The sequence below is a fragment of the Centrocercus urophasianus genome, unplaced genomic scaffold (genome assembly GCF_019232065.1).
Source record: "Centrocercus urophasianus isolate 14NV4802_14NV808 unplaced genomic scaffold, USGS_Curo_1.0 seq_18, whole genome shotgun sequence".
Classification (NCBI taxonomy): Eukaryota; Metazoa; Chordata; class Aves; order Galliformes; family Phasianidae; genus Centrocercus; species Centrocercus urophasianus.
The window spans coordinates 15751110-15774931 of record NW_024884733.1 but is presented as its reverse complement, the minus strand read 5'-3'; the positions used below and the strand labels follow the sequence as shown (position 1 = coordinate 15774931).

Sequence of the window (23822 nt, the reverse complement as noted above, 5' to 3'; positions counted from 1 at the left end):
TGTTAGACTGCCGCAGAGGAAACAAAGTAGGACTGAATTTCTGGTAGAATTCATCTTGCTTCTCACCTGATCTCAGTTCTACATGAATGAGTTTTCTAGCAGCGGAGAGGAGATATCAAAGAAGGGAGAGATTGCAGAAGCACTACAAGCAAACCAGATATATTAGAAGACGAAGAAACCCTTAGAAAGACTTCAGTGTCAGAACAAGCCTCCAGAAGTTTACTTAGCTTTCAACAAAAATAACCCATTGCTAGCTGTTTGGCCATCCAGTCCTGCTGTAAATGACAACAGCTTACCTGAAATCTAAAAATAAAATAGTGCCATTTTTACTGCTTACCTTTACAGAGATGATCTCTAAAGACACACCTAAATGAAAGTTATGGCCAGATACCTTCATTCTTGAAGTATTTTCAAAGACTTGGAGCATGACAAATCCATGTTTTCAGGAAACAGTTGTACATGTTTTGACATGTTTGAAATCCAGTGTGAAAAAACTCCTTTATTTTCTGAAGCTGGCAATTTACCATTACTTGACCCCATTAATACCACTCACCTTCTCAACATCTGGGAGGCAATCCAGAAGGGCTGCTGTGTGCTCAGAGTCACTCGGGTCATTTTCACAACCAGTGGCTGCCATCTTCAAGGGATTTTTCACCATGGCATCCACTACTGCTTCATAGAGCTGCTTGGTTATCAGTGGAGAGGGCAGCTCTCGCAGGTAATCCTTTAGGACACCTTCAGAAGAGGTACAAGAACAGCTGCTGTCATGAAGCTGCGCGTTCACTGTTTGGAATGGATTGGGTTGGAAGCACTAAGGCACACAGAAATCACATATCTCCCGGGAAAATTCCTCGTGCCAGTGACAAATTCAGGAGCTAAGGACAGGAGGAGGCAGTAAAGGCAGAACAACACCAGCAAGCTGAGCAGCAGCTCTCTGCACAGGACAGGCTCTGGCTACAGCCAGTGGGCGGCTCTGCTCCTGCAGCTCTGCAGCACTCACATCCTTGCTGCCATCCCAGCACTGGGCTCTTCCAGCTGCACTACCAGCTGCACTACATACAGCTGCATCTCCAGAGCTGGAGGAGAGGTACTTTCTCCTTGTTTGCGGGACGCAACAACCTGGCAGCACTGCATCCAGCTTTTACGCCTTCCACAAATGCAAACAAATGAGAAAGAACCAACTGTCTGCATTCATGTAAGCTGATGCTAAAAGCTGGCTACACTTCAATATGAGCCGATTTCAGCAACTATAAGAAGAAAACCCAGCAGAAGATTTCTGCTTGGCCTTGGAAAGCACACAAACATAATGCCATGGGGCAGCACATCCAGCACAGCCAGCACTAAAAGCTCTGAGGGAAACAATCAGCTCTTATTGTCCTCTAAAAGAATAAAGAAAAAGCATTCAGACCATAAATATCTGCCCATTCAGCTAGATTACAGCTTAAGAAGTTTGTTAAGAAATGATGCATTAAAAATCTTTTGAAAGAGGACACTGTAATTAACAGAGCAGTCTGTCCTCAGATAAGGCACACTTGTAAAGGCAGAAGATTTTTTGGCACATGCTCCACACAGCTCTGGAAAACCCCACATCAGTGTAAATACTATCATGTTCTGCTATTTGATAAAGCAACACTTCATATCAATTCTGTCTTCATAACTTAGCTGCAAACTGAATCACACTGCAGAAGGCTTTTTATGAGGCAGTTTATAAAAAATACAAGGAATGGAAGCTAATGTTCCCCTCTGCAGCCACGTTTGCAGTGGCTTCTCGCTGTTAACTGGTACCACTGAGAAATGAGGAGTGCACCCAGTGCAGAGGCAGCTAGCCAGGCCCTGCCCCAAGAGCAGCGCAACCCGGCAGTAGTGCCCTCTGGCTGGGCAGGCCAGCAGCAGGCACACAGCCCCCTGGCACACCACAGGAACATACTGGCAGGGGTATGAGAAACAAAACCAGCCAGCTCTATGTTTTCCTGAACACAAATTCCTCTGGGCTTCTTTGTTTGCTTTGAGGTTTTCTGTTTTTATGCAGAGCAGTTACTGAAGTGGCATACTACGCTTCTGTTTAGTAACTTATTCACATTCCTCTCTTCCCACCAATGATATTTCATCTTCTCAATTCAGAAGTGTCCCACGTGCATCCACAGGCGAAAATGAGAGCAATGTGGCAGCAGGAGGCGCAGCACAGCACAGGCTGGGATGCCTTTCCCTCTTATTTATGTAAAGCACCAGCAGGAAATGCTGACACTGCCATGTTTTGGGTGGGGAAGGCCAAATTCAGAATCAGCTTACAGCAGGAAAGGACTAAATATATGTCCTAGTCAGATCAGCTAGTGCTACTGCAACAGTCACAGCTGATGACTGAGAATTCCTCTGACAGCAACCACAACCACAAGACTACCATCTGAAGGACCTTAGAACCATAGAATCAGTAGAATCATTAAGGCTGGAAGAGACCACCAGATCACCTAGTCCACCCATGAGCATCAAATCATTAAATCACGTTCCTCAGTGTCCCTGGTTAACAGGGCAGATTGGAATCCACTAATGCCCTTTGGCCTTTCTACTCATTTTTGCTATTCACTCTGCCAAATTAGCCTTGTTTTCTTGCAGGAAGCCATACTCCCTGCTGCTAACCCATTGGCATGTTCTCCTTGCCACGACCCCTCACCCTACAAAGCAAATGGAGACAGCAAGCTGAGATTACCATCCACTTCAGTGATCCCTCATTTTTCTGGCCCACTGAGCTGTTAACAGTGTTACACGCTTTATTTAGAGATATGAATTCACACGGATGAGAACAGACATGATGCAACAACTTCTACTGGTCAGTTCCTAAAACTGGCAGCGCGCTTGGTTTTGAGCCACGAGCGCCTCTGTAAGCCTGTGCCAACCCCAGGGGCAGTTCTCAGTAAAGATTTAATCATTAAATGCTCATTCTTTGGTCTTTGGAGAGCTGTCAAAAAAAAAAAAAAAAAAAAAAATCTGTATAATCATCTGGAAAAACAGTGCTACTCAAATTTCAAAAAGGACACAAGAAAGCACTTCTCTCCAAATGTGCCAAGATTTATGCTGAGGATTCACATTCTATGGAACAAATGCTTTGGCTTAGGAAAGTACGAGTCACGAGATGCAGCCTCAGCACCGCAAACACAGCATGAAGAACCGGGGCAAACAGCCATTGCCCAGGCTCTCTGTACAGTGAGACTGTGCTCCGCGGGCTCTTTACTCCCATGCTGAGCATAGCAGGTAGCCCAGCTCTGCCAGCACAAACTGCAGCCTCACCTTTATGCCCAAACCATGCTGCCCACAGCTAAGCAAAGAACGGCTCATCCTCATCAATGTGGCTTAAAGAGATGGCAGCGTGGCATTAAAGTACACTTTTCAGATTCAGCACTGCATCATAAACCCATGACAGAAAGCACAGACACTGCTGCCCTGACAGGGCCTGCTGTCTCCACTGCGCACTCCTGCAGCTCCGAGCTCAGCTTCTACCAGTAACAGTGGGTTCCTAGTACACAGTGCTCCCACGGACACAGTGCTTGTGATGCATTGCAGGTTCTTTTGCACACATACAAGGAAGCTTCAACACCTTTCCCCACGATATTCCTGAAACATTTCTGCAAATAGTTCTGCTTTATATCACTTCTGGTAGCATGGGAGTGTGATGCCTTCTTTATTATTGCAAAATTAAACATCAAATAGGTCAAATATTTCATTAGCCAAAAATTTATATTAACCGAGAATCTGTTTGACATTTGTCTGCTTACAAGTCAACATCAGACAGTTCCTGCTGTTTTACAGCACAATTGATTTACTAAAATTGAGAAAAGTTTTCAAGAATAATAAATATCATGTTAGAAATCATCACTGCTTCTTTCATGTATCTATTTGCAAGGTATTGCATTGTATCTATTATTAAGTTAAAAGATCATTTCCATTATTTACTTCTTCTGTTCGCCTTCTCCCAGTAGAGGATGCATCACACACAGCAGAGTGCAACACTAGCCCAAGGTTCTGCTGCTGAGAATGCTGGTGCTGGTGAGCAATGATGAGCCCAACTGTGAGGCCAAAGGAGTTCAGGTGACCTGACCTGCTGGGTCTGTACAAAAGGTTTGGTTAACAAAGAAAATGCCACTGGGCAGTATCTTCTGACACTACTTAGAATAATTACAAAATGTACTGAACACAAAATTAATTCCCAATACACTGAAGTGAAACAATCAAATGGGATAGAACTGCTCAGTGCCTCTGAATGTCACAAAGTGTTCTGGCACAGAAAATTTACACCCTGGCTGCTGATGTTAACATTTTCCATCACTGGATTGGAAGTAATGAAATGTTCTTGTCTAATTGCCTCCAGTGATTAGTTTACTCTGCGATCCCTGAGATCAGCTCAACTTTGGTTTACATAACAAATACCATCAATAGCTACAAAACTGTTTGGCCTTTAAGCAACAACAAAAACACCTGACAATTTCAGCTGTACTGAGCACCAACGCTCCCTTAAAAAGCCGGGGCAGGTGAAGAGAAGTTTTGTCAGACCTCCTGCTCCTCTGCCCCCAGCCCCTCTCCTTCACCAGGACGCCACTGTGGAAGCACCTTGTGCAGGTTCCCTTCCTACACCAAGTTTCATGAGTCAATGGAACTCCATCCTCCTCCCTCCCAGTCACAGCTACTTGAATACACACCTCCGACGTTACTGAGCTTGCTTTCGCAGTACAGAGAAGCAACTAATGACTTGTTAAACGACAACAGAAAACTAGTTCAGAGCCTCACCTTCTAAAAGGTGTATTACCAAAATGACAAAATTACATACTGAAAGAGAAGTCAAATCATTACCTGTTATCACATTAATATCTGGGTACCGGCTTTCAGAGAGAGTCACCGCCTTGCTGTCCCTCTCAAACGCCTCTCGAAGCTCCTTCTTCACCGCTGCGGAGCCACACAGCCGATACAGGCCCACAACCTGTGGGCAAGAACCACAGCTCCACATCAGTTATCCCCGCAAAGCAGAACACATACCATGTTTGGACTCACCTGGGAGCATGTACAGCAAGATGTTCAAACAACCGTTAAGAAAACTCAAACACTGCCAACTGCTAATATTAATTGATCACATTCACCATCAAAAGTTACTCAAGAGACAACTGACAGGTGACTAATGCCAAAGCTTTCTACAGCAGGAGACATCCTGAGCAGTGTTCACTGAGCCATCCCAAGCTGTAAGCCAGAAGCACACCATCAGGTAATTCAGAATCCACTCAGGACTTTACTTTTACGTAAAACTTGGGAAACAAAGAAGTAAACATAATTCTCCTCTTATCCTACGCAGGTCACCATCGTTTTCTCTAGTAATAACTGTATAATTATATAAGATAAAACTGGGCCTTAAGCGGAAAAGAAGAGAAAAATCATTTTGAAGTACATTAGAACATGTTCCAAAATGGTTATTAAACGTTAGTAGAAAAAGGTAGCAGCACAACCAACTACCTAATAAACAAGAGACGTCATAAATCTCTCAAGGAAAAAGACCCTTAACATTTTCCTACAAGAAAAAGCTAGATGTAACTAAAACCCTGCTTGATGTTGGTAGAAAGGATTTCAAGAGAATTATGAATACTCCATTCTAACGACATTCACAAATTGCTATTTTAAAGATGACAAGACGCTGACCTCCACATTTCAAATGACATGTAACATTTAATGTGGGGGTTATTTCATGTGTTCAAGATGCTAGGAGTGACTCCACAACACATCTGGACTGTATTACTAAGCCAATTACGTGCTTTCACACACTCCAATTTTGCATTTTTTTGTTGCTGTATTTTTCATTTTCATCACCACCGTGACTGAGAGGAGCTAAATCTTACATACATTATTTTAATTTAATTTTAATGGATTTTACAGGCAGATGTACTGAACACATGGTTAGCCCCAAAATGCTGTGGACTTAAACAACCAACCAGCTCAAAACTTGATGTGGTCTGTGTTGGCTTAGAACGTGCATATCCAGGTTTGCAAAGAAGAGTATGTGTCTGGCCATACATTAATTCCTGCTTAAATGCCTGGAAAGTCACTCAATGGAATTTGTACTCTCTCCTTCCCAAGACCAAATAAGACCCGATATTTGGCCTAAGAAAATTTCAACCAAGTTTTGTAACACTATGTCTGAAAGTCAGGTGGAAACGACGTATCATGACAGTAGTCTGCATTCTAAGAGAAAATCAAAAGGTCAGAAAAGTGCATGGTTAAAAGTTAACAGTATATTTTGCATTTTTATTTCTCCCTGAGCAAATGCACAAATTAGATTTTATGCTCAGAAGCACCAGGTGCACACAGACAGCTCAGATCCCAATCGCCTCATTACCAGTGATGCCTTGATTACCCAAAATCATTTGCATGACTAGGTGCTAATAAGCCCAAAATAAAACACTGCAACCATGAGACACAAATACTGGAAAGAATACAACTTCTTTTTTCCACCGACTTGCATGTTAGGAGAAGCACAATGACAATCACACAGTTATCAGCACTGACTTTCGGCAAAATAATTACATACAAATACTATTCCTGTCTGTATATTTCAATCTAGGTTATAAGTAGCCATTAATTTCTTAACACCAGGAAACTATAGCCAAACTGTTAGCAATTAAAAGTAGTAACAGTGGTAGTTGTGATTACCTCTCCATTTCACCTGGGCAGCAACAAGAGTAACAGAAACCAAGGGCTCACAGTGTACAGAGCAGTATGTAGAAATCCTCTCACAATTTCAAATGAATTACCAAGGGGCAACGTCTGTCCTTAGGACTGCATATCTTCCTTCCTAAGAAATTTCTAGTCTAGCACGGGGGGATTTCTAGTCTAGAAATTTCTAGTCTGTAACGGGGGATTTGTTTCTACAACATTTTTTCTCCATTGGGTTACACCAACTGACATAAGTCGCAGTAAGATGAAGAGAACACAGTGGGCCTTACTGCCTTTCGTTATCCTAAGGACAACTTGAAGAAAGGCTAGGAGAAGCAGTGTGAGGAAACAAATAATCTATCTTCTCAATAGCCCCTCCTCATCTTCGTGCTTTGCATCAAATGTGGAGGAAGTACCACACTCCTTGTGTGTCAGTACACTATGTCCTTAAGTAATGATCTGTGCCTCAGACATTTCCAAATCCTAATCTCAGCTCTGCCTTATTTTGAGGGTGACTCTACGTGCTGGGTGCTGCAGTCCTAAAGCTACTGTGAGCAAATGTTCTTCTCCTTTACAAGAGCAAAGTTGGAAGCAGTGATTTCGCAGTCCTGCTGTTCTCCCCCCAGTACAATGACTGGCGTTCACCACACAGAGGGAGCAAGAAAATAACTTAAAAACCACTCCTGCTCCAGAAGTAACAGTGCAAAAATCTGCAACAAAGATCCAGACACAGCAACATTAACAAAACATTAAGATATATACAGTACCTGGCAGCCCCTTTTTTCAATTTCCATTACGCATTTCTGAATTAAAAGCGGCACCATCAGGCCTGTACTTTCCTTCTCTACCACTTTTCGAGCATCTACACCAAACATCACTGGTTCCCGATCTGCATCCAAACCATCAAGAGAGTTCTCCCACTGTTCCATAAGTGACAGTTTGACATAAATAAGCCCCCTTGGCTCCAGTCTGACAGCCAGCTGATGTGTTTTTGTCACTCGAAAGAGAGTAGGAAGAGCCACAGTGCCATGACAACAAACACGGTTTTTCCGTGGGGTGGGCTCCCAGCTGAACACCACCAGCTTTAAGTGCTGAGCATTTTCAATTTCTATGTTGAATGTGTGGTCCATATCTAGAAATGCTGTCCTACATGTAAGCAGGGCTGTTCTTGCTTTGTTTACTGAGTCAACCTGTATTGCACAAAAGACATCTTTTGAGTCTATTTTTGGTGGTTTCAAGTCCTCAGCACCATAAAAGTGAATGCTCATAAGTCCAGAGATGTACTGGGAACACTTGGGTTGATCAGAAAAGCTGTAGTGCCTGAAAGCATCGATATCTATCTCAGTTTTACCACTGTTACTTGAAAAGCTCTCTTTTCCCTTCCCACACTTGGTTTCATGTCCATGTTTGCCTGATTTGGTTAAAAGTTCAGGAGAGTCACCATCACTGAGGTAACCACCTTTGCTGGAGGACTTGGAATTCCTTGAGCTTTTCTTTTTGTAGGTGTGCTGTGATGACACACTGCTGTCGAGGTGGTAACGACTTATGACGTTCCTGCTGGCAGCTGCAGTTGAGTTTCCCGAAGATGGCAAAGACGCTGTATGGCTTGTATCCCGAGAGCTCCCTTTCTGCAGGGAAGAAGGATTATCTGAGCTATTATGGCTTGAAGTTCCCTTGACACTCAGCTTCCTGCTGAGTTCTGGCAGTTTTTTCATTTTCATGGAAAGCTTCCTCACAGTTCTGGGAGATTTGATTCGATCGGGGAAAGGCCAATTGATTGATCCACTTTTTTTCAAGGGACTAGGACTTGGAGGAGAAACTTCTGTTATTGGTATATCAATCTTGTGTGCAAGTACAACTCCAGGCCCTTTAGGAAAAAAAATTAAAGAGAATAAACAAATGTTCTGTAAGTGCAGTTCACAGTAATGAAAATAAAATATCGAACTAGAGGAAAACACTTTGATTTGTCTTAACTTGATAAATGCAATTCATTCAGATGACTGTCGTTCACCAGTTAGAGATATTAACAAGCACCCAGAGTGTTGTGCTTTGTTGACCTGTGCAGCAAAATTTGGCAGTTCATAGTCAGAAGCCTGATTTGTTCTGCTCTATGGAGATGAAAGAGCCAGAAACTACAGATAAACAAATGAGCTATTTCACCCACTGCATTCAGCTCTTGTCCATTTACGTTACATCCCTCTCATCCAGGCAGACACAATTGCATTCCTGGGGCACAGGTGCAATGAAATCAGTCCTCAAAAGGAAAGCGCTGGAAAATGACAAGTGCGCTTCTGCCCACAAAGCAGTTAGCGACAAAGATTAACACATCAGCATTGCCCTCTCAAGTCTAAAGGAAACATGCACATCCCTGGTAAAGGATACTGCTACTTTACTTTGCATTTCCCTTTCTTACCCAAAAGAACTCTGGAGAAGCGTCTCACCCCTCTTCTCTCGTTTCTTTCAGCTCCCCTTTTCTGCTGCAGGGAGGAGCAGGAAAGCAACAAGGATTTATTTACTCCAAAAGCTGCACTGTGCACTGCCTTGTTCGTGCCAGCAGTTTTCCCTCTTTCCTGGCACAGCCACCCTGTGACAGGGCTTAAAGTTACACAGTTCCCAACTGACACCATGGTGGGAAATCTTTTGGAAAATCTCTTTTCAAGGAACAAAAATAATTTTAACAACAGGCACTGATGTTGAAGAAGAAAAGAATGAGAGAAAAGAAAATCTACATTCATTTGACAGTGCAGGACAAGTAATGAAGGGATACAATCAGAATAAGAAGTTGCTATCAGTAATTTCTGTGCATGACTCATAGAGACACGAACTTGTAGCTCTCCTCATGCTTGAATGTTTGAGAAAACCCCAAAACTGAGTTTCAGCTCAAGCCTTTTCTCTTGCCACCAGCATGAGGCAGTAATGACTGTAGAAAAGGCAACAGATTCACTTGAGTTGCTGTAGTGTGCAAGATGAAAACTAAGGCCAGAACAAATAAAATTTCATGAGTACTCTCACTTAGAGCCACTTTTCTATCCACTGAGACACTAAGAGTGGCTTTTGTAAGAACAACCATCCCATCCCTTCATCCCAGACAAGCTCTGGCAGCACTCATGCAGCCTTGTGCTCCCGGTTGGAAACCAGAGCATCCGGTCACACTCAGCCCTGCTGCTGCAGCCGCCCCAGCTGTTCAGAGACCTACAGTCCTATGCCTATATTAGCAGGGGAATCCACCGCACTGCTCACTGAGGAAAGGCAAACCCTACTCACAGTGCGTACAAGGAAAGAGGTACACAGCAAATCATTCTTTACAGCAGCTTCTTTTACAGATTTTTCTGATGTTTACTGTCTAATTCCAATCACTATTAAGTAAGTCCAAGTCACTATTTGCTTAAAAGAGCTCTTTTATAGCAGTTTCAGTCATAAAGAACAGCACACAGTATCTGTTTTTGAGAGCAACAGAGGAAAATGCCTTTAGCTCTGCATTTCTTGGAGGAGTTCCTTGCCTGCTGTTCTGGCAGCAGCTGGCAGGAGACACGGGGTACGACAGAGCTGGACAAAGCCTTGCTTGTGCTGCGGGTCGCGGTATAGCTGCGCTGGCCCAGAACACCCCATAGCAGCCAGTGCTGTGCTGACATTCACCTTCCCTTTCTGCTCCATGCCTCTGGCACGGGCTTAAGAAAGCAGGCCAGCCCATTCAACTTTCCTCCATCTCAGGAGAGCTGCAGAGGCAACCCGACATTCTGACTTTCACAGGTATGACTTCTGCTGCCTTCATCACAAAGGGGTTAAAACAAAACACAGCTGGCAGAAGCTGGTTATGCGGGACCAATCCCACAAGTGTCATGCCCCCACTAATGCCAGCGATGTGCTGAGGTACGGACATCATTTCCAAATGTACACATGATGACTGCTAACGAGCTGCAATAGGGATCTGCAGCACAGTCGCATCACATTCCACTTCCCAATCTGCTCACTTGGCCCAGCTTCCTTTCTGTTCCACACAGGTGGCATCTGACACTTCAGAAATGCCTTAGGGAAGACTGGCAGGAGGAAGGGAAGCACCAGAGGCACTGGGGTGCCAATGGTAGCCCAGGCAGCAGGGGGCTGATGATGAGGTGCAGCTGACAAAGCACTCCACACACCCGCCTCGCACTTCCTGACAGCATCAGCTGCACAAAGTGCAGAAGAAAGCAGCTTTTGAAGGAGACCCCAACCCAGGGATGGACAGCTTGCCAAGGGACAAGTTGGGGACCAAGCAGTGTGCTGAGCCAAATGACTTTGTACCAGGGCTGCCTCTCTGAGCTGGTTCAGGTGGATGAGTAAAGCCCACAGCTTCTATTTGTTTCACAGCATGGCCACACATGGGACAAAAACTCTCCACAGCCACAGAGGCAGGGCAGGTGGCCCCTAGACATGAGGTGCTCCACAGCCATCAGCTGCCCTTCCCCTCATGGCCAGGGGACAGCAGGGCCCGAAACCTCACCTACACAGATCTGCCCTACAGGAACAGCAGGCAAACTCACAGCACACAGCACACGTCATGATCCCACATGGTAACATTCACCTCTGGCCCAGCTTAGCATCACTCTGTGCCTGGGTGGACGTGACACTGTCAGACTGCCTGCCAACAATGCCTGCTATGTTACAGGCATATTTGATTATCCCATTCTATGTACAACATTCCACTTCGCTTAAGGAAGAGTTCTGAGTAACTCTAAAGCTCATGAGAAAGCTTGTGATTTATTTTCGGGACCCCAAGATGAGATGAGTAAGTCAGAAAACATCAGTTCCTCATCACAGAGCTATTAAAATACCAAACAGCCATGCTCATAATAACTAAGGGAAATGCTGAGCTCTGACCCAACTCAAGCTCATATGTAATTTCATTTTTCCTGCCATCCTCCTGAAATACTTAATATGCTGCATCTGACACTGAAAGTGTATCTCTAGAAAAATGATAGGATATGAAAGCTAACTTCTAGGCCATTTCATTTTAGGAAGAGGAAAAAAATACAGCTTGTACTAAGCTGCTATAATTTTCAAAACCAAAGCTTCCCTTTGTCCTAGATTTTTTACTTTTATTTTCTATTTTTAAAAGTCAACCCAATGTATTCCTTGGGAAAACTTTTTTTTTCTCTTTCCCCCCCAAAAGCAACAAATCAGAACAGAAAAGCCCAAACAGCTCAAAATCAATCTCAGAGCAAATGACAGCTGAATGAAAAAAAGGCTCCTGTTTTTCTGTGCTAGATTCCAGAAGAGATACTGATCTGGATCCTCAGCTGACACAAATAACACGGCTCTACTGATGCCAAAGGCTGGTAGCTTACTCCAGCTCAGGCCCATTTCATCCTCAGATAGTTCTACATCCACTCTGATAGAAAGACTCACTGCAAAGCTGAAAACAGTTCTAAGAGAATTCATGCTATATCAAATGCAAGCAACTTCAACTAATATGCAAGGAAAGTAACCTCCCTTATCCATATTAGCAAAAAAACTTCCTTAAATGAGGATAGAATGTAATTATTTCTATGTAATAATTATCTAAACAAAAGGAAGAATCTTCTCTTAGTCTGCTAAAAGATAAGTCCTTTTTTAACCTTTATGAAAAATGTCATTTTGACCAATTTGGTCTCTGTGTTCAACCCCACATGGCACTTCAGAGTCAAGGAATGGAGAAACTATTAAAAGGGTAAAAAAGAATGCTCTAAGCACTCAGTAACAGTTGTTCATTTTCTTCCAGTACAATGCCAAATATACACAGACACTGAGTAAGCCGTGACAAACCCACCAATGCTGGGGTCACGTTTTCAGGAGCAGAAGTCACACACTACTTTACACAGACCATGCTGTAAGAGCCTGTCGGGCTGACCCTGCACCACCATAGTCCTCAGTGCCCCCTGCTGGGGGACCCCTTGAGAGGGGACAACGAGCATGTTTAACAGCACTTCAGGTCACCCGCCAGCCTTAAGAGCTTGCTATCTGCAAACAGGAATGAATTCCTGGCAAATATTCTAAACGTTAATGATTCTCCGTGTCACACAGACCTCAGCAGGCTTCATTAGAATGCTGGCGTTGGACCAAGCGCCATCGGCCGCAGTGCCAGGCGTGCCTCATTTTGGACTGCTCGCACCACCTCCTCTTTCCTTCGTGGTTTTTTACATGGGATAAAAAGTATCTCTGTTTCCCCAGTAAGATGACAGAAACATGATTCCATACAAAGCAGAAGATGAAATAAATAACTACTTCACATTAACTGCTTCAACTCTTCGGTTGCTACAACTCCTAAACCCCTCTCCCCAGCAGGTCCTTACAACAGGTCACCAAAACGGATCAAAGACAGATCCCTGGGTAGGACCACAGCCTTCAAAACCTACATGTCACCCCCCCCAAAATCCTGCCAATCAGCTCTACAGAAGCAGGACACACTTCTTGGCCTGTTGACAAAGATCATTTGCAACATGCAAGCCTAAAAAATTTGGGCCCCAAACAATAAATTTATGAACCAGAAGAGCATCCATTTAAGTGAAGGAAGAGCACTGCTTAGATTAACCCCAGTACGTGCCCAGCTGGAGCTAAACTGGAACACAGCACCAACCATCGCTTCCCGCAGTGCTGAGAAAAAAATCAATTTCCAATGACTCCTACCAGGATTTTGCAGCCAGACATCTAGCTAGCACACATGTTTAGTAACAAAAGCATAGCCAGGGTTCTCACAGGCTAGAATCAGCATGCCCTATAGAATGCTTCTGAGACACAGACATGAAATGACCCCACTGATCAGTTAGGCACTACTCCCAGAAATAATCATAGAATGGTTTGGGTTGGAAGGGACCTTTAAGATCACCTGGTTCCAACCCCCTGCTACAGGCAGGAACACCTCCCGCTTGACCAGGTTGCTCAAAGCCCATCCAGCCTGGCCTTGAACACCTCCAGGGAGGGGGCATCCATAATCTCGCCAGGCACCCCATTGCAATGTCTCACCACCCTCACAGTAAAGAATTTCTTTCTAATATCTAGTCTAAACCTACCCTCTAAATGCTGGTACTAAAAGCAGAAGCATTACAAATTCTCCAAAAAGGCCCTATCCGAAGATCCACAATGTAAACCTATGGCAAAAGCAGGAACTACAAAGGGACTCTATTCTTCAGTGCCTTGATAGTGATACAGATGTCTAGCAACACATTCAACTAGAATACAGTCAAACAGTCGTAAGAAAAAATTACTTCAGAAGTTCATACATTTGAAAAATTCTAAATGCGATATGAAAAACATGCTCCACAGTCCACGTAAATTTCCACCTAAATTCCTCTCCTGTAGCCTTAGAACATGAGCTGGTGCTATGTTTCTACATTTCTACCTCAGCAAATTTTCTACTTACTGCCACCTTTTGTCTGTTTGACATAAACAAAATACATAAACAAAAGTGTGTTTCCTAATTACTGTAGTATAGGGCTGTTTTGTTTTTATTCCTTTCCAAAAACTAGCACAGCTAGAATTATTCAACAAGGAATTACCTGACAAATCCTATTAGCATATATGTCCTTTACTGGAGAAACTAACCGGATTAACACTTGGAACTAATGATGCAAGTTAAGACAACGGGAAAATCAACACCTCTACAATCTATACACCATTTAAACAAAACATTTACAGGACAGATCTATTCACTACTTTGTTTGGGAAGACTCTCAGCAACCAAACTCTTACATTTTTCCTTCAAGTTTCCATTAAAAAAAAAAAGAGCAAGACTACTTCCTCTGTACAACATTTGAGATCCAAATGAGGCAGCATTATTTAAAGCTTAAATGGTTAAACCACTTGCGCTGACCAAAGAAGATAGCATCAAATGAAAATTGTATATATTATATATAAAAATAATATACTGAGTATATAATAATAATAATTGAAATGAAAATATGTCTTTTACTGTCTTTTGTAGTATCCTACTTCTTTCTGTCTTTGCTTCTCAAAATCTCTCTCAGACTCTAGTACTAAGCACTACCGACACATATAAAATTACAGCAGTAACAAAGATAAGCAGACTTTTCCCCAAAGCAGAAATTGAGTATTTGTCAGGGGTTACTGCTTGACCTATATAGACATCTATTTTGCAGCAACTGTGTAATTCAAGCAAGGTTCAAGCACAAATAATATTAAACTGTCCATGCAGCCTATGTGCAGTAATTGCAACATGGATGAGCTGTCATTTTAAATCTGACTGAAAATAACTGTAGACACCTTAACTGAAGAGAGGAAAAAAAAAATCACTTCTCCATGATAAAGCCAATTACTGAGCAGCAGGGATCCATCTGATCACCAGTTCATCCATTCACTCTGGTCGCTGTTAAATACATGCCAAAGAAGAACTGCATTTAAAGTAGCTTAATCAGCTCTGAGCATACCAAACCTACTGGGGGAAATTCACCACACTTTTTTCCTGGTTTCAGGAAAGACGCTTTAAACACATCATTTTGCTTTCAGGAATAAATGTTTCTTCAGTATTTAAAAAAGAAAGGGCATTCTCCTTCTTGCATGAAGGGTTTCATTTTTTAAGGAGAATCGCCTGTACATCACGGGCTTCATGACTAAACTGGAGTCAAACAGCCTGCAGAATGTGCTCGTGACTTTCCCAACAACCCCACATCCTGACCTCTCCAAACTGCTTTGAAAAAAATAACATCATGGTATTTCACTGATTTTGCAAGCAGACATAACTGGTCTAAGTATTTCATGCAGGCTATAAAGTGAATTATTTCTAAATAAATGTTCTCAGAATACTTTGGAACTGAAAGTACACTCAGATCAGCAGTATTTCCACAAGGAGAACAAAATGTGAGCTCCCAGAAGAGAGGACAGAGTACTTTTTCTTCTGCTGTTTACAGAAGTTGCTTTGGTGCCTCTGAAAACATCTCCCATTCCCAGAAGCCATCGCTGCGCTGAGTCCAGGCAACACAGCTTCTGAACTTACAGATCTGGGGCCAATTTGCCAGAACTGAGTGGGAGGGGGACAGAGCTCCTCCAGAGGGCAATGCAGAATGACAGCCTGGAAATGAGCTCCAGGGCCTCTCCACTTTCAATTACACAAATACTGTATACCCACACAAAGCAGATGATTACAAATGGCATTTATATGATCTCTCAAAAAGTATTTATTAAAAATCCCAGACAGTAGGTTAAAGAAACTTCTGAAGGTATGAAGCAATTTAAAGGCTGGAACACAAGACCCAAACGAGACACTAAGGAACAGAAAGAAAACTAAGTGGGTCCTCTCATTAACATGCTTAAGTAAGCCCACTTGGTAAAACCTTTCTTTTCAGCCAGCTTGGAGCCAGACCAAACATGGTCTGTTTGGAACTGGATTCCAAATTGGAGCTGACTCCATTGGCAGAGGCAAACCACATCCAGATATGCCAGGTGAGCAAACTGGCTGAAAAGTCACTGTGCCGCTCTACATTTAGCAGGTATCAATATCCCTACCTTAGCCTTTTTTTCCTTTTTTTTTTTTTCTTTTCTTTTTAATGAACATAACATGCACTGCTACTGGAAATGTGCTTGATCCAGACAAAAGGAGGAGAAAGAGAAAAGAAACATAAGAAAGGCTTATCATTCTTTACAAAGAAAGCAGAGGATAAGACATCTTTGTCTACCTAAACACTCTTACCTGCTGAGGGGCACTTAAATGCAGGATTTTCCTCTGCTGCCAGCATGCTCTGGGGCTTGCTGGCAAACCTCTGCCGCTGCTGCAGCAGGTGCTCTCCGGGCTGCATGGTGTCGGCAGGACCCAGCTCGCCAGGCTGAGTGTCCCCCGCTCTCTCTGGGGAGCACGGGGGAACATCGAGGGGCCCTAATGCCCTTCCCAGGTCCCGGACAGGCAATCTTTTGCAGCAGCCTGCAGGGCAGTCCACAGTGACAGGGTTATGGGCAGCAGGATGGAGGACTCTCAGGACATCTGGCTCATCATCTTCAGGGATGGGGTTATACCATATTTCTCCTTCATCATCTGCATCGTTGTCTTCACCAAAGGCACAGCGTTGCAGCGCAGCAGAGCCTGTGGCATTCGGAAGGGCGCTCGCAGCACCACAGCCAAGGATGGGGCGCTCCGGCCCTGCCGGGGACCTGGCAGGAGCCCCCCGCACCCTTGGTGAGGGCAGTGGGCTGGGGGACCGTGGGGCCTGGGTGACAGCCCCTGGTGTCTTCTTACATGTGCTTTCTCCCTCCAGGCGGGGGGCTCGGTGGGTGCTCTGGTGCAGCCAGTTGCGCTTCTTAGAAACAGTGATGCTGTTCATCTGTGGCCGGTGCTCGGGGAGCTCGCTTGCCTTTGGAGACTTGGGCTCCTTCCTGCTCCGTGGGGCTACGTATACATTTTCTATTAGATCTGCTGTTAGAACAGGAGAGAGAGGAGAGACAAATGCTCAGAATATCGCATTGCTTTTAGCAGGACAGATGAAGACATACAGCATCGTATCACGTTCGCCTTAGACCTCATTTGAAAGGACAAAAGACAAGGTGATGCTATCATCAAATTACACGTCAGCCTGCCAAAGCAGAACATGTGTGTAATTAATGAAAAGTCAGGCTTGTTGGGCTGTATTTTAACACCGTGTAATTTAGGTAAATGGCAGTGAGAGCTCTGTGTAAAGGTCAGACAGACTTAGGCAGAAAAGGATCTTTTTGCTCTGGTAATTTTGTGCGTGCAGTGGGTTTGTTATCCATTGTTCCTACGATGTATTTACAATGTAGAAAACAAAGGTGGGGATCTATTTGGCTCAAAAGCCTCCAGCAAGGACTGTCCTTACTGCCATACCCTGTGTTCAGGGCAGGATTTAAGTAGAAAACAAAGATGGGGATCTATCTGGCTCAGAAGCCTCCAGCAAGGACTGTCCTTACTGCCATACACTTTGCCCAGGGCATGAACAACCCTTGGTTTGTGAGAACAAAAAGAAGAGAGGAAGAATCAATAAAAGTTTTTAAATACATCATTTTACAACAAATTTTTCATTTTCATTTAACAACAAATCAAACTCTATACACAAGTTCAAACTTAATACATACTTAAATATATACATTTATATACAAATATATACATACATACTTAAAATGCTGTACTACAGCAAAGCTAAACCTGTAATGGTGTTCCACAGGCAGGGTGCTTCTACCCTGACCTCCCCAAAGCTCCCTTCTCCATGGAGCTGAGGAATAGCACTTACGCCAATACAAACACGCACCATGCCAGATCTGTATGCCCACTGACAGCAACTCCTGCCGCTCCTTGCACTGCCAGGGACACAAAGGCCCTCTGCAGGGCTGCCACCCCACAGCCCCCAACCCACAGACCTGAGACACGTTCAGAATCACTGTGCGCTGGGCAGTGCCGTGCTGTGGTGCCCCCAGTGCACACCTGGGCAGCCCTGCACTGCACTACCCACATGAGCCTCCTGCAGGAACAGCGGCCAGCAGCAGCTGCAGAGCACTGCAATAACCTCCTGCTTGCAGGGGCACGCCGCAGCCACACAGCTCTCCTCTCTCAGTCTCCAAATCAGCCAGCTCTGCCAAAAGCCATTGATTGCAAACGCTCACTGAATCCCATCCAAATGATACACTTGCATTTAGGTCTTCCAAGCACAGCTCTCGCAATCCAGGGCTGTGTTTGCAAATGCTGCTTCCCCTTTATTCCAGTTTGGCCCTGATCCTGAAAGTCCTTCTGTGGGTGTTTATTTTAATAACAAACTGTTTCACATGCAAGCATCTGAGCACCCAGCAGCTCCACGGAGCACAGCAACTCCCAAACGCCAACATCTGTTATAGTAACCAGAAATTCAAATAAATAGGAAGCTCAAGGAGCTACAGGGGTGACAAATGTGCTCTCTGCTCCAGAGCAAAGCTTCATTCAGCAGAACGCCATTGGCTCTGTTCAGCGCAATCAGAGCATTTCCAGAGGCAGACCCTGCACAACACAGAATGAGGCACCGCTCCCCAAAAGGCTTCCGCACAGTGCTGGGGTGAACAAACAGAAGGGCAGACAAACAGGCAGGCACTCAACTCACCTCCCACTCCATCTACACAAGGTCAAATAAATCACTAAAGTTATAATACAGGAAAACCACAGCACCTCCAGAGCCCCAGATGCAGTGCTTCAGCTCAGCTGAGGTCACGACAAATCCCGTGCCTATTACATACACATATCAAACATCTCATCCCAACGCGAGGCGCTGCTTTTCAGGTCATAACGAAGCGGGGAACGGCCGTCCCAGTCCCACCGCACACGGTCCAGCAGAACGCACAGCTCCGGGGCTGCAACAGCCACCCGCTCCCTGCCCAATCTGCACACCGCCCAGCACACAGCGGGGCTGTGTTGCGGCGGGACGGCAGCGCGGTCAAAGCACGGTCCGTAAGCATCAAACTGTGCAAAAAAAACAGGGAGGAAACAAATGCGAGAGAATGACAAACGGTCATGAGGCGAAGAGCAGCGAACGGCCGCGTGATGAGCCGCACGGGGCAGCGCTCTGACAGCGAGGGCCTCTCGTGGAAACGGGGAATTCTGTCCCGAGAAGAATGAGCGACGTTGTGAAAACGCGCCCGCGGAGGGCTGATTCTCGACCTACGTTGGAACTTGCAGAACAGCATTACTTTTGCTCGAAACAAACGCGAAGTCTTCGCAAACTCTGGAAAAAAAAATGCAGCTCCAAAGCCCGGCGCAGCCCGCTCCCCGCACCGACCTGCGCGGCACAGCCGCCCCGTCCGCCTCGGGGCTCCCTTTTCGTTACCTGCACTCCCCGCCGCCCGCCAGCACTGCGCCGAGCCGCACCGCGTTCACTGCTCGGGCAGACGCGGCACGGAGCGCCGCCAACAGCCCCGCGGAGCGGAGCGGAGCTCGGAGCGCCGAGAAACTCGCTTCGGTACCGTTTTCTCGGAGAAGCGCCGCGCCAGAGCCCCGCGCCCCTCCCCTTCCCCTTCCGAGGGGACCGACCCCGCGCCCCGCTCCGCACGTGGGAGCGCTCCGTCGCCAGACGCGGCCCCCGGCGCCCCGGGCAGACGGGCTCTTACCCTGCGGCCCGCAGCCCCCGCCGTGCCGGTGCGCGCCGCCCGCCGCCGCCCCTCGCGGGGACCTCCTGCCGCGCAGCTTGGAGAGCGTCCTGCGCAGCGGCTCGGCCATGCCTGGGCGCTCAGCGGGCGGCGGCCCCCCGGCACGGCGGGAGCTGCCCCATGGCGGCGTGCCTCCCCGCGCCCGGCTGCCGCCGCGCCGCCGCCGCGCACATACTTGGCATAGCTGCGCGGGGCGAGAGGCCGCCCCGCAGTGCGCATGCCCCCGCCGCCCCATCGCCGCTCCCCGACGGGGGCCGGTGCCGCGCCGCCCCGGGCGCTGGGACCGCCTCGGCAGCAGCTCGAGGAGAGCCCTCGCCGTCGCACCTGGTGCCCGCCGCCATGCCGGCGAAGCGCCGAGCAGTACGGCGTAGCGGGCCGCGGGGAGCGCTGCCCGGGGTCTGGGGAAAACGGCACGTGTTCGCGGATTTTGTCCCTTGCCAAAGTCGGAGGGAAGGGCTGTCCCGAGCAGCCTTGGATGCACCCAGCCCTGGAGTGCTTAAGGGCAGGCTGAGGGGGCCCTAGGCGGCCTCAGCTGGCAGCAGCGTCCCTGCTCTTGCAGGGTTTGGAGTCGGGTGAGTTTTAAGGGCCCTACCAACCCAAGCCATTGTATAGTTTAATTATTAATGACATTTGAAGTCGAATCTTCCTAAAGAAAAAAAGTTGATTCAAATTTCTAGTCATAACCCCCTCGAGGCCCCACAGCAGTGATCCCATCCCATACACATACAGCACAGGAAAGCTCTGAAGGTCCGTCCAACCTCAGTCATGCAGTCGCAGAACCACAGGGGTGTGAAAGCACCTCTGGGCTATGACCCAGTCCTTCCTTGGGCCTGTTCTCCCATGTCTCTTGCCTGGGGAAACAAAAGAAAACTCAGCATCACTGTTCTTTTTCTATGCAGCCTCGCACAGTATTTTCCTCGTGTTCCATATGGTTCCAGATGTTAGTTTAAACACTTCCATGCGTCCTCTCTGCAGTAGGCACACAGGAAATGGCCCAGGGAAAAGCTGCCAACGGTGGGTCTATAAACACAGTTTGATCCATATCTTTAAATTGTTTCCATTCCAAACACTGGTTACAAAGCACTTTTTCTTGTTGGCAGCTAGATTTTATTTTTTTTTAAATCCCTATGCATCCTGTATTTGCCCAACAGAGGTGGCATTGATCTCTCTCTCTCTCTCTCTCTCACACACACACACACACACACACACACACACACACATACACACAAAACCCCCACCAAAAACAAAACAAAAAAACCAACCCCTGCAGATAAAATAACATTAAGGATCTGGCTGGAACTCACTTGATCCAGTGCAGCACGAGTCAAAGCCCAGCTTTTGTTTCCAGCTCAGCCCATTTTGTTCAGGAGCTGCAGAGCACACAGTGCAGAACGTGATTCGCTTCAGCAGGCCCTGTACAGAATGTGAAAGTGACTTCAGTGGGATGGGAACAGAGCTTGCACCAACTTGAAGAGCTCTCACTGGGACACTGACAAACATTCAGGACTGGTTAAATACAGTGTGACTATAAACAAATAGCAGGCTGCATTTTTCTGTACACGAAAAACGTTTTTAAGTTTGTTTGTTTTTTTTCCCCCATCACCAGACTAAGATTTTGTTAATCAATAAAATCTCTGAGCACTCCAGTTACTGACAACATCTGCCTTCCTGATATCCAAATGGACCAAAGCAGCAGTTCCATGGAAACTTATTGGCTCCTGCTGCCACTAATGGCAGCACGCATTATCTCCATCCTGCAGAGCAGCTGATCTTCGCATGCAGACACCACTCCAGCCATCCACATCTTTGTTACCCCCAGAGCTATTCTTGATCAGCCAGATGAGGCACCCCAGTGGCTCCCAGGTTTGGAATACAGCTGTTTATCTTCTTACAAGGACAAACCAGGGCACTAATTCATTTATATTCTAGACCTGAGTAGCCTGCTAGATTAAAGGCCAGACAAAAGCAAAGATGTTTATGACCAAACTGGCTCCACCACTGACTCCCTGGTCTCCAGCCCCATTTGAAGTTGGGGGTGCACTATTTAAAAGCAAATTTTAGACTTCTAGAGCAGCCAAGTGTTTGGCTCAGACCGGTGACTCTCTCCTCAAGCACATCCTTGCCAAAAATCTCCTTAATCCAAAAAATGCATTAAGAGGCAGCGCTGTTGAGATCCCATACCCAGCACAGGTTTTGGCTGGCAGCCACCAACTGCTGGACGCTCCCAGGAACACAAGCTCTGCCAGTCCATCCTGTGATGCTCTTGTACTGCCAGTAGTCTGCTTGTCCTGCTAAGCTAAATTTAAAATTAAACAGGAAAGCAATAAGAAATGATTCAAATAAGCAGTGTGATGAAAATATTTCAGTTCATAGCCGAATTAGGCAGCTGGAACATTAATGGTTCTGCCTTCTGCACTTTATTCAAACAGCAGTGCGTCAGAAACTCAAGCTCTTTTTCGTATCTTGCACCTAGTTTGTTGAGATTATGTTTGTCTTTTTAGGAAACACATGCTAACCTCCCAGTGAGCTTTCCAAAGCATGTCACTGAACTTCAGCACTGTCATTACCACCTCTGCAATCTTACAGCATGAGAGTGCTATTGCAGGATGCCAGTCCCCCTGAAGATATGCTAAAAATACCAAAGTATTTTGGCTAACAGGAAGCCAAGGCATCACCCACACAGTAAAAATAGTAGGTGTAATGACCATCATCACCATAGCCTTCTCCTAACATGGAGACAAAACCGACAGATCAGTGACATTCCACATGGGTTGAAGTGAATGTTAACACTGAAGACGAGAACGTCGTATGGTCAGGCAAAAGATAAACAAATTCAAGTTTATGCTTTAAACATCAGAAGAGCCTCTTCAAAGGAACTTAAAATACTAAATAACCATTCTCTATTTTATACTATATGCTTCTGGCTGGGACCACATTCGTAAGTCACAAGAAAGAATTTTCCTGCTGGTTCTGCCCCAAGAAGAGCAAAATTCTCAGCAGTGTGCTGTCACAAAGTCATTGCCATCATTCAGTTTCTCACAGTATTTGCATACTGGCCCAAACTTAGGAACTCATCTCCTAAGTAGCCATGAGCTGCATCCAAGAGCAGTATCTGTTGACGCTGAGCAGGAGCACAGCACAGGCAGGCAGACCCTCAGCACTGCTGGGTGCATCTACCATAAATGCTGCTGTGTAGAGTGTCCTAAAATTGCTGCACATACAACGCATATTTAATTAAAAATCCTGCAAAACTCAATAAGTAAGGAAAATACCTTGAATGATTTCCAGTTCACACTGGGAGAACACATTTAATGAACACGTTCTGAGGAGAATCCCCTTTCTTGAAGTTCCTTTTTTTCCCACTTCTACCATTAGAAATAGTAATTTTTATTCAATCATCAGCCTCAGAACTCTGAATTCCAACTCTGAGTGAAGTGCAAAGGGTCCAAATGTAGTAAAAAGGAAAGCCAGTATTTAAGAAGAGAGGTGGAAAGTCCTTAAATTGGATCACAGATCCTTTTTAAGAACTTTGTATACTGTGTTGTGCTCAAAAATCTGTAGTTATAATCTCCAGTTTTAAGCAACCTATGCTGTTTCTGTAGGTTTTCACATCTTCAAAATAATTTTATCATTCAGAAAAAACAAACACCTTTGTATGTTTGCGTATGTAATTGTTTCATCATAGCTACTCTGTATGCTGCAAAGCCACAAAATGAGAAAGAAAAAAAGAGCCAGAGAAACCCTGTGGAGTTTTACATACGAACCACTCTGTTCTGTCTCTCCACTGTGTGTGTAGCAAAGGGAGCAGACAGTGCAGCTGGTAGTAAGAGGCAATGACATTGAAGTCTGTGCGTGTGTCAGTGTGCTCATATCCAGCTTGTTTGCAGAACAGAAGCACCACTTCACTAGGGTGACTGAAAACTAGAAAAGTAAATGAAGCCTGGGTTTGTTATTGTTCTTTTTGTTTTTTGGTTTTGTTTTTTTTTTTTCTTGCTTATTTCTTTGCATCTCTTGGAGTGTACCTACCAAGTGGAACAGAGAAAGAGCTGTGGTGCTCA

At 45.5% G+C, this 23822-nt stretch overlaps 2 protein-coding genes across 6 annotated transcripts in view; both read right to left on the bottom strand.

Moving 5' to 3' along the window:
• SYDE2 (synapse defective Rho GTPase homolog 2) overlaps nt 1-19834 on the bottom strand; it is a 25331-nt gene extending 5497 nt beyond the window's left edge. The window contains exons 1-5 of the mRNA XM_042819498.1: nt 19726-19834; nt 16343-17056; nt 7452-8551; nt 4840-4966; nt 554-735 (exon numbers count right to left, since the gene is read on the bottom strand). Coding sequence (XP_042675432.1) covers nt 554-735; nt 4840-4966; nt 7452-8551; nt 16343-17056; nt 19726-19834 — 2232 coding nt within the window. The remainder of the gene's footprint in view (nt 1-553; nt 736-4839; nt 4967-7451; nt 8552-16342; nt 17057-19725) is intronic.
• The window catches only part of CUNH1orf52 (chromosome unknown C1orf52 homolog), a 21365-nt gene continuing 14494 nt past the window's right edge, over nt 16952-23822 (bottom strand). For 3 of the 5 annotated variants that reach the window (XR_006168840.1, XR_006168841.1, XR_006168842.1), the window contains one exon: nt 21093-21177. Coding sequence is in view for 1 of the 5 variants with exons in the window: in XM_042818974.1 (XP_042674908.1) it covers nt 20524-20615; nt 21069-21177 (201 nt within the window). In the remaining 4 variants the exon portion in view is untranslated. Of the gene's footprint in view, nt 17060-20522; nt 20616-21068; nt 21178-23822 lie in introns of those variants that run through there. The other 2 variants (XM_042818974.1, XR_006168843.1) reach the window with 2 other exon arrangements.